The 10,889-nt window shown below is 42.2% G+C and overlaps 2 protein-coding genes and 1 long non-coding RNA gene across 7 annotated transcripts in view; 2 read left to right on the top strand and 1 right to left on the bottom strand.

Moving 5' to 3' along the window:
- Nucleotides 1-10,889, top strand: part of LOC127556428 (myeloid cell surface antigen CD33-like) — a 73,098-nt gene that overhangs the window by 40,415 nt on the left and 21,794 nt on the right. For 2 of the 5 annotated variants that reach the window (XM_051989575.1, XM_051989579.1), the window contains exon 5: nucleotides 8,550-8,646. The exons of 2 other annotated variants lie outside the window; for them this stretch is intronic. In XM_051989575.1, the coding sequence (XP_051845535.1) occupies nucleotides 8,550-8,646 (97 nt within the window). Of the gene's footprint in view, nucleotides 1-8,342; nucleotides 8,431-8,549; nucleotides 8,647-10,889 lie in introns of all 5 variants that reach the window. One more of the 5 variants, XM_051989577.1, reaches the window with a different exon arrangement.
- The window catches only part of LOC127556431 (uncharacterized), a 45,565-nt gene that overhangs the window by 18,853 nt on the left and 15,823 nt on the right, over nucleotides 1-10,889 (bottom strand). Inside the window, exon 2 of the long non-coding RNA XR_007952459.1 lies at nucleotides 7,062-7,167. This is a non-coding gene — a long non-coding RNA (uncharacterized LOC127556431). The remainder of the gene's footprint in view (nucleotides 1-7,061; nucleotides 7,168-10,889) is intronic.
- Nucleotides 5,027-10,889, top strand: part of LOC127556429 (myeloid cell surface antigen CD33-like) — a 23,779-nt gene continuing 17,916 nt past the window's right edge. The window contains exons 1-3 of the mRNA XM_051989580.1: nucleotides 5,027-5,104; nucleotides 6,113-6,484; nucleotides 6,953-7,243. Of these exons, the coding sequence (XP_051845540.1) occupies nucleotides 5,071-5,104; nucleotides 6,113-6,484; nucleotides 6,953-7,243 (697 nt within the window). The 5' untranslated portion in view covers nucleotides 5,027-5,070. The remainder of the gene's footprint in view (nucleotides 5,105-6,112; nucleotides 6,485-6,952; nucleotides 7,244-10,889) is intronic.

A 10,889-nucleotide genomic window follows, 5' to 3' on the forward strand; every position in this document is an offset into this window, starting at 1 on the left:
AATATTAAAGCTTAAAACAAAATAAAATTTTGAAAAAATTTGAAAGAATATTTTCTAAGATGTTATCATTGGAATGGCTGCCATCAAATATATTCTCTCCAAAATGGCTGACACACTCTGCTACAAGTACATCTGGTGTCCGAAGAAAATTGGTTCAAGCTGAGAGAGCACATGGAGCAAAAAGATAATTCACTCAACGTTCTTGGGGATCCCTTTTCTGGAGCTTTAAAATATTCCCCACAGGTATGGTGGAGTTTTTGCACAGAGCTCTTTGTAGAGAGATGAATTTGTATCCTCTGTTCTTGGCTTCCAAATGCTGAATCAGAAGTCCTTCAGACACTGAGCATGGTGATGACCACCAAGTAATGCCATCGTGGATGGAGTGATGAACCTGGAGTCAAGGAGAGACATCTTCCTGACTTCAAATCTGGCCTCAGATACTTAATAGATGTGTGACCTTGCAAGTGACTTCACCCTATTTGCCTCAGTTTCCTCATCTGTAAGATGATCTGGAGAAGGAAATGAAAAACTACTTTATAACTCAAAATAAAATCTATTATGCTTTATCCAAGCTCAAAAAAAAGCAGGAAGAACAATCATGGTTTTAGGTGAGGTTAAAGTAAGTATAGGCAAAATAAAGGGAAATAAGCAGGAAAATTACATCAGTCCTAAGTCAGAGAGGGAGAACTAAAGGTTGTAGATACTGGAGGCTCTTTAAGAAGCAAGAACATTCCCAGCAAAGTCTCCACTAGTATTGTTGCCAAAAAACCCCAAATAGGATTGAGAAAAGTTAGACATGATCAGAAAAAGGCTGAATGACACAATGCTAATGGGAAAGGAGGAAATTCTTAATTCTACACACACTTCTAAATTCACACCCAAGAAGATGGTCAAGGAGGCACAGGTACCCTTCTATCTATCCAAATGGCTTAGCCCACCTTAGTGCTCTGCCTTCTGGTGTCTTTCTCCTGTTGAAACCTTAGCTTACAAAGGCCAGGGCCCCCCATTGCATCTAGAGCCATCTCCAGTCCTCCTAATTTGTTTCTGGGCACTGGACCCAGATGTCTCCAAAGGAGAGAGTGAGGCAGGTGGCTTTACTAACAATCCCTCACATCAATCCAATTCACTTGCATGTCATGGTGGGACCTCCTTCATAGCATGGTCCTCTTTGAGAACGAAGGACATACAACAAAAGCTGGACCATTCTTTCTATTCTGTTTTCAGGAATTTAAATTTTTTATGTTCTCTCACTTTCATCTGAATTAGATAAAAAAGTTAGAGAACAATTTTGCTACTTGCCCCCAATGGATTTCCATTTGGAAATACAATAAACTTGAAAGGGAATTAGGACAAGTTAAGGGCAAAGGAAAGGGAGATGTTAATGTCCATGACTAAGAGGAAGGGCAGGATTGATAAGGGAACAGTCATTGGTACAACAATCTAAAATGTCAATCTATCTGTCAGCCAGTAAACCTTTCTTAAGGAATTTCTTTGTGCAGTATACTTTACTAAGCATGGAGGACACAAAGAAATATTAAAGAGAGCCCCTTCCTGCGAGGGGAAATGGGGGAAGAAGACATGCAAATTAACATGTGCTAATAAGAAGGTAAAAAGGGGATTAAGAGTGAAGGAAGAAAGAGTAAAAACATCAGGGTCTCTGGTGGATGAAAGGGAAAATGAGAGCTGAAACACAGGTAACAGGATGTGTTACTTAGAAGATCACAAGTGCCAATCAAATCCCTTCACCCACTGCTCCCCCAATCCTTTTTTAAACTGTTACTTGTAGAGTACAATGGTAACAAAGTGAAACAAAACTAGATCATAGAATAGAAGGAACCACAAAATTCGTGATCCTAACTGTGAATATGAATGGGAAGAACTTAACTATAAAATGAAATAGGACAGCAGAGAGGATTCGAAAAATGGAATTTGACAATATGTTATTTACCAGAAAAATATTTGAAATACACACATATACACACAAAACCCACATACAGTTACATGACAACTTGAATCAGAATCTGTCCTGCTTCATCTGAGCTCCAAAAAAACAGGGAGAGCAATTAAGATTTTAGATAAGATTAAAGTGAATATAGGCAAAATAAAAGGAAAAAAGCAGGAAAATTACATAGAGGGAGAGCTAAAGGTTATGGCCACTGGAGGTTCCTTAGGGAACAAGAACATTTCCAGCATAAGCTCTGCTTCCCAAGGACTTAGCTGAGACTGAGAGGGCAAAAGGAATGCATGGGTTGGACCCAGGACAAAGCTCAAAAATTAGCAGTAAAAAGGACCATATCTCCTACAGGTAATTATAACAATAAGCTTCTATGAATAAAACAAAAATGAGCAGAAGAATATAACCATAATCAGTTACTATGGGAATAGGGAAACTGGCGTTTGTCTTCAGAGCTGAAAAAAGGAGTGTCTGAGGCGTGAGTAGTTGGGAAAATGGCAACTAGGTGGTTCTGTAGAGGATAGAGAGCTGGGGCTGGAGTCATGAACATTCACCTCCCTGAGTTCAAATGTGATTATATAACCATTTGCCCAGGTTTCCTCATCTGTAAAATGAGCTGGAGAAGGGCATGGCCATCCACTCCAGTATCTCTGCCAAGAAAACCCTACATGGGGTCATGAAGAGTCAGGTACACCTGAAAAGTGACTGAACAAGAAGAAATGGGGGGAAAGTTTGGTTGTTGATATTTCTATTCTTCTTTCATCATAGAATTTCACACCATAGATTGAGAGTTGGAGGGGGTCTCAGAATTCATCTGGACTAGCCTCCTCACTTTATAGAAGAGCATGAGGGCTAGAAATGTGAAGTGATTAAGGTTGTTCAGGTCAAAAGTGGGATTTGAATTCAGGGCCATGGATTTTTAAACTGATGCTTTTCCAACTTCCTGCCGACTTCATTTTCCATCAACGTTGGCTTCTGTTCTAGCAATTAAGTCTATGTAGTCTAGAGATGGTGGGAGGCAGCCTATTCCACATTTGGACAATACCAATTGCTAGGAGCTTTTTTTCTGTTTGTGGAATAAAAATGTGATTCTCTGAGATTTATCCAGCTATGAAACTTGCTCTCAATTCTGTCCCCTTGGATCAAAGAGGATAAGTTAGTCTCCTCCATTGACAACTTTATACATCTATGTATGGGTATTGTTATATAAGTGCTCCTTCCCCTTTCTCACCTGTATTTTTAAATGGATATAACACCTTCCTTTTTGACTGGGCTTGTAACATTCTTTCTGACCTGGAATTGTCTCCCTCCTTTACTCTGACTGTTGGCTTCCCTAGCTTACTTTAAATGACAAGTATAATTCCATCTCCTATAGGAAACATCCCCCAATCTGTTTTCACTTTAGTGCTTTCTCTCTGTTAATTATTTCCAGTTTTTCCTGTATAAAGATTCTTTGTATATATTTATTTGCATGTTACAGGACAGGGCTGTCTTTTTCCTCTTTTTGTATCCCCAATGACAAAAAGACAGTATTTAGGGCATATTTCTGATCACCTGGACAGCAAAAAGAAATAGATGAGACATTAAATATATATTTGTATTTATATTTGTACTCCGTGTTATTTTGTTTTCAAATTCTCTCCTTCCATCTGTTCTTTACAATAAGATTTGATTTTTCAATAACATTATTTTGAAATTGTGGTATATCATTGTTTTTGTTTTTTTAAAAATAGCATTTCATTTTTCCAAATGCATGTAAAGTAAACATAGTTTGTAAAACCTTATTTTCCATTTTTTCTCCCTCCTTCTCCCCTTCCCATGATATCCAACTAATTATAGTGAACATTACATTGTGCTTACTACATGTTAGTTACTGTGCTATATGCTTCACAATTATTTTATCACTCGATTCTTATAATATCCTTGGTATAATTATGATCCTCTTTTTGCAGATGAGGAAACTGAGGCAGGCAGGGGTTAATTAACTTGTTCAGACTCTCAGAGCTGCACAGCTAGGAAGCATATGAGGGGCTAGACTCTAGATTTTGGTCGTGACCCTTGGTTATCCTGTACCTTTAGATATCACACATTTCAGCTACTACTCTCTGTAGTAGCCAGAAACTGGAAACTGAGTAGATGCCCATCAATTGGAGAATGGCTGAATAAATTGTGGTATATGAATATTATGGAATATTATTTTTCAGTAAGAAATGACCAACAGGATGATTTCAGAAAGGCCTGGAGAGACTTACACGAACTGATGCTGAGTGAAACAAGCAGGACCAGGAGATCATTACATAGTTCAATAACAATACTATATGATGACCAATTCTGATGGACCTGGCCACCCTCAGCAATGAGATGAACCAAACCAGTTCCAATGGAGCAATAATGAACTGAACCAGCTACACTCAGCGAAAGAACTCTGGAAGATGACTAAGAACCCATTACATTGAATTCCCAATCCCTATATTTTTGCCTGCCAGCATTTTGGATTTCCTTCACAGGCTAATTGTACAATATTTCAGAGTCTGATTCTTTTTGTACAGCAAAATAATGGTTTGATCATGTATATTTATTGTGTATCTAATTTATACCTTAATATATTTAACATCTACTGGTCATTCTGCCATCTAGGGGAGGGGATGGGGGGAAGGAGGGGGAAAATTGGAACAAAGGTTTGGCAAAATGTCAATGATGTAAAATTACCCATACATATAACCTGTAAATAAAAGGCTATTTAAAAAAAAGATATCATACATTTCTGTCTACAACATCCACTTCTCTTTTTTTCTCTGTCTTAGTTGGGAAAAGTTTGAAAGTTTCCCCTTTTCTATTGTTTCTCACCCTTTTCTCTCATGCAGTTACAGCCTTATTAGACTTTATACTTCCTGCCTTTCTACTAGACAATGTCAGCTTGGGCGGATCAGGAGAATCAGATTAGAAGGTGGTGAGAGTTTCTTTGGGTCTCTCAGCTCTCACCTTGTTCCAGAAGCTGCTCCCCAAGGAGCCAGTGATCCCTCTTGAATTTTCCTAGTTTCCACTTTTTTCTGAATCCCCGGCCCCTTTGGGCAGAGTGATCCGGAACCGGAGCCTGGTCTGTTCTTGATTCAGACATGTTGCTGCTTCTGTTTCTCCCGTTCATAGAGGGTGAGTAGGATCAGGATGGGTGTGGGAATGGGCAAGGATGTTCCCCTAAGCCTTTGGAGGATGGGGGTGGGGGTGGAAATGTCCTGATCATTGGCTGGGCTCCTGCTTCTGAAGCCGGGCAAAGAGTTTTGGCCACATCACCAAACTTCTCTGATGCTCTTTTTCCTTCTCAGTAAATAAGGGAGTTGGATTAAATGAATTCTTCTTATTTTATTATTTTTTTTTTTTGGTATTTGCTTATGCAATTGGGGTTAAGTGACTTGCCCAGGGTCACAGTCACACAGCTAGGAAGTGTTAGGTGTCTGACACAGATTTGAACTCAGGTCCTCCTGCCTTCAGGGCTGGTGCTCTAACCACTGCCCCTCTGATGCTTTTTTAAACCTTCTAGGAAGAGCCATCTGCACCTAGATAGAGGACTATGGGGACTGAGTGTGGATCACAACATCCTATTTTCACCTTTTTTGTTGTTTGTTTTTTTTTTTCTTTGACATTTTTCCCCTTTTCTGATTTTTTTGTTCAGCGTGATAAATGGAAACATATTTATAGAAGAATTACATATGTTTGACGTATATTGGATAACTTGCTGTCTAGAGGTGGGGGAGTAGAAGGAAGAAAAAGGGAAAAATTTGGAACCCAAGTTTCGCAAGGGGGAATGCTGAAAACTCTCTTTGCATGGATTTTGAAAATAAAAAGTTATTATATAAAAATGCAAATTCTTGGAGGGCAAGAAAGTTTTCATTTTTATATTTATATGCCCAAGATTTGGTATAGCAAAAGTGCTTAATAAATGTTTTTTTCTGCAAAAAGTAAACCCCTCCTATGAAGTTCTGTTTCTAAGTAAGGTTCATGTAACTTCCATTTTCAATGTTCTAAAGTTTGTTCCCGCATTGGGCCATTCCTAGCTCTGACTTCACTCTGTGAGGTCTTCCCAAGCTCTGACCTTCTCTGAGGAGATCTCTTCCTGCTCTTGCTCTATTTACTCTTACCTGAATCTCTCTCTGCCCACAGAGTTCCAGAACTCACCTCCAGATTATTATGTAGAAATGCCAGCATCAGTGACAGTGCAGGAGGGCTTGTGCATCACCATTCTCTGTACTTTCCATCACCCTCCAACAAACTCTTCTCTAGCTCATGGATACTGGTTTAAGGAGGGGTCCCGAATCTATGAAGTCCAACCTGTGGCTACAAATGATCCAATGCGAGAGGTGCAGGAGGAGTTTAGGGGACGATTCCACCTGGTCGGGGACCCTCTGGAGAACAACTGCACACTGCGCATCACAGACGCTCGGAAAGAAGACAGTAGGAAATACTTCTTTCGGATAGACAGGGGAGAGGAAATTTTCAGTTACCTCAATTATTACCTTGAACTGAAGGTGACAGGTAAGACATGTTATGGGGCAGGAAGAGCCCGAGATCTCAGAAGCTTTTCTGAATAACGTCCCAGGGAAAGGACAGAGCCCAGGGGTTTGAATCAGGGCAAGTGACAAAGCTGGGGCAAGGTCTGGAGGATGGGAGAATGGGTGAGGGGGACATCCTCTGGTCTCATCTCTGTGGGAGTCAGGTAGGACTGGGTGATGCACACTCTGAGGACTTCCTGAATGCCCTGAGAGGTAGGAGGAGAGCCAGGGGCGTCAGAGCAGCAAGGGGCACCCGGGAAAGGAGGTGATGAAGAATAGGGGACAGCTTTGGGGCCATCATCAAAAAGGGTGCGGAAAAAGCAAAATGGCTCAGACAGAAGATCCAGGATTTCCCAGGGGAGTAAGAAAAGAGTGACCTGTGGCATTAGCTAAGAGAGGGTCTGGACACCGGGGGCTTTCCTCCTCACTCCCTCTTTTTCTTTCCCTCTAGACCTGACAGAGAAGCCAGTCATCTATAGTCCAGAGCCCCTGGAGGAGGGCCAGCTGGCGACCTTGGTCTGTTTAGCCCCCTGGATATGTAGGGAGGGGACACCCCCGACCTTCTCCTGGACCGGGGCCGCCGTCCCTTCCCAGCAGCCCAACCAAACCTTCTCCTATTTCTCTGGGCTCTCCTTCGTGCCGAAGCTCCAGGACCATGGCAGCAACCTCACCTGTGGGATGACCTTCCCTGGAGCCGGTGGGAGAGCTCTCACTGAGAGAACTGTCCAGCTCCATGTAACCTGTGAGTGTGGGGGGCCGGGACGCCTGGAGTCTGGAGCAGCTGGGAGAGCGTGTCAGCGGGCGGATGGAGGGGAAACATGAAGCTGGGAGCCAGAGCACCAGGGACAGGGGGAAGGGACAGAGGGTCCCCCAGGGAGCGTGGGGCAGAGTGGGGGAGGCAGCTGCGCCGGAATGCTTCCTCGGACTCTTCCTCAGCCGGTCCAGAAGGGCGTCAGCCTGTCAGGGATCGTCCTTGGGATGGAGCAGGGTCCTCAGAGCCATCAGGTCCGGCCCCTGCTCCTCATGTTACAAAGCAGGAGAGAAGTGAAGCAAATTGGCTGTGAGGGGGAATCAGGAGCAGAGCCAGCATTTGGACCCAGTCCTTGAATCCCAGTTTCTTTCTCTCCCCAATAATAGTTGTTATTATTATACCTGTGGTATCACTTAAAGTCAGGAGCTCTCTGGGCCCTGGGCCAACAACCGTTTGAATCTGAGGGGAAAGCCTGACAACCTTGGCCCCCACTGGGAAGGGGAAGAACCAGCACGAATCTTGAGCCTTCGCATCCTGTGGGGGTCTGGTAGGGGGGGATGCTGTGGGGCAGGGAGCCTTTGACAGTAATGGGACAGGATGCAGGATCCCAGGCTGAGGAGGGAAATGGGAGCTCAGGCGCAAGTGGCATCCAGACATAAGAAGAGAGTGAGAGGAAATGTGGTGAGGAGGGAGGGAAAGAAACTAGAATTTGGGGCAATGCCCACGGAGACAAATTCAGTCCCCAGGAGGGTCTGAGATCTTGGTGATGTGGAAAAATTTAGAAAGCAGTGAGAAACTCTGTGACACCCCCCCCCCCCAAAGCCCCTGGAATGTGGTTTTAGGAAAGAGAAGGCTCAAACACGGCTCACTTCATTGCCCGACCCCTGGCAGTTTCCCTTCTGTTCTCTGAGCCGCAGCAACTTTTCTGCAAAATAGAGCAATATTTGCACTATGGAGCTCCCAACAGAGTCACGAGGAGTGTTTTATAGAAGTTCTCAATGCAGTGAAAGTTTAGATAAGGGGATGTAGGGACCAGGGACAGGACGCCTGGCTCCCTGGGAGCACCGCCCTTACCTAATTTTTTTTGCAGCTAAAACAGACCCCCTCACAGTCTACATAGGGGCATTTTTTGCATGCAAGATCATGGTCTTTCTCACCTTGTGTCTCATCCTGACGTGGTGAGTGGGGAGCCAACACAAGAGCCCAAACAGGGAGTGGGGAGAGAGATCTCTGCAGGGGTGGAAGTGGAGGGGAAAGGGTTAGGGCTCCAGTCACAGCGTTGCGCTTATTTCTTCAGTGTGAAGTTTCTGAGAAAGAAGAAGCGGACAAAGGATCGAGAGGTCCAGGACAGGACAGAGGCAAATTGTAGTGATCAGGTTCCTGGAGTCCCTTTGGTGAGTGAAAAGACTATGAGATCGAATCCTTATTTATACCCACCCAAAAGACAGAATAGATAGAGTGAAGACATTCAAAGGTGACTCCTCCCATTTATTTGGCAATTCAATGTCCAAATCATAGATTTGCTTTTTCTGTTTAAAAACAACGGGTATTGGCATTTAGAGATAAAAAAATTTCCCCAAATTATTGTTTTTGCTGTATCCCCCAAATTTTGTACATTGTCTCATCTTTGTTGTTCTTAAATGAAATGATCATTTCCTTGGTTTATCCTTTGACCTGTTCTTTAGGATTTTATTATTATTTCCAATTATTTTTTAAGATATGCTTCAAAGGCCCCATACTGAGTGTATTATTTCTTATATTATGGTCAGAAAAGGATCCATTTAGTATTTCTGGTTTTCTGCATTTATTGATGAGTCATGTTGATTATTCAAAGGAGCCATGAACAGCTCAGAATTAGACATGCTATTTCCTAGTGCCATCTAGTATTCTCCAGAGCTCTGTCATATGGAACTTTTCTAAAATTTTAATCAGCTTCTTAATTTCTTCCATTTGGTTTTTTTTAGTCAGATTCATCTAGGTCTGAGAAGGGCAATTTGCAGTCCCCCCACTATTACAGTTTTACTATTTTCTCCTATAACTCAAATAAATATTCCTTTGGTGTCTTGGAGCCAGATTGAATTCAGAAAGACGAGTCTTCCTCATTTCAGGCCTGGTACTTTATCCAGTGCTCACCTGCCCTTTCATTATTCCCATTATATTCTAATATAGAATATAACATATATACATGCAAGTATATACAGAATATATACCCTCTAAAAGGTTGAGGAGTTTATGGGAAGCAGGGCTCTAATAGCCGGGGAATAAGGTAAAGTGTCATGTAGACACCGGGGCTTAAATAGAGCCCTGAAGAAAACCAGACAATCTAAGAAGATGCAGAACCCTTGGCACTAAAAGGGAGAACCACATGAGAGGGGTGGTTTGGGAGAGAAGATAGTGAGTTCTGTCTTTTTTTTTTAAATTTTATTTTATTTAATAATAACTTTATATTGACAGAATCCATGCCAGGGTAATTTTTTACAATATTATCCCTTGCACTCGCTTCTGTTTCGATTTTTCCCCTCCTTCCCTCCACCCCCTCCCCTAGATGGCAAGCAGTCCTATATATGTTAGATTTGTTGCAGTATATCCTAGATACAATATATGTTTGCAGAACCGAACAGTTCTCTTGTTGCACAGGGAGAATTGGATTCAGAAGGTCAAAATAACCCGGGAAGAAAATCAAAAATGCAAATAGTTCATATTCATTTCCCAGTGTTCTTTCTTTGGGTGTAGCTGCTTCTGTCCATCATTTATCCATTGAAACTCAGTTAGGTCTCTTTGTCAAAGAGATCCACTTCCATCAGAATATATCCTCATACAATATCGTTGTCGAAGTGTATAATGATCTCCTGGTTCTGCTTGTTTCACTTAGCATCAGTTCATGTAAGTCTCACCAGTCCTCTCTGTATTCATCCTGCTGGTCATTTCTTACAGAACAATAATATTCCATAACATTCATATACCACAATTTACCCAGCCATTCTCCAATTGATGGGCATCCATTCATTTTCCAGTTTCTAGCCACTACAAACAGGGCTGCCAGAAACATTTTGGCACATACAGGTCCCTTTCCCTTCTTCAGTATCACTTTGGGATATAAGCCCAGTAGTAACACTGCTGGATCAAAGGGTATGCACAGTTTGATAACTTGGGGCATAATTCCGGATTGTTCTACAGAATGGTTGGATTCGTTCACAACTCCACCAACAATGCATCAGTGTCCCAGTTTTCCCGCATCCCCTCCAACATTCATCATTATTTTTTCCTGTCATCTTAGCCAATCTGACAGGTGTGTAGTGGTATCTCAGAGTTGACTTAATTTGCATTTCTCTGATCAATAATGATTTGGAACACAGTGAGTTCTGTCTTAACTAAGCAGAGATTGAAACTACACAGTTAACCAAGCACTGCCTCTGTAGGAGCCTTGTTCTGGGGCATACATATTTGGAAATGGTAATTAAAACAGTTGGAAATAATGAGATCATAAAAGGAGAGAATATATAGAGAAAGAGAAGATCCAAAGGAGAATTTCTGGGGATACTCATAATTAGAGAGTGTGACATGGATGATAAATTAGTCAAGAAGAAAGGCAAGAGCACATGATCTCTCAACCGGCCACAGAGCATTTGGTTTGGAG

The sequence above is a fragment of the Antechinus flavipes genome, chromosome 3 (genome assembly GCF_016432865.1).
Source record: "Antechinus flavipes isolate AdamAnt ecotype Samford, QLD, Australia chromosome 3, AdamAnt_v2, whole genome shotgun sequence".
Lineage (NCBI taxonomy): Eukaryota > Metazoa > Chordata > Mammalia > Dasyuromorphia > Dasyuridae > Antechinus > Antechinus flavipes.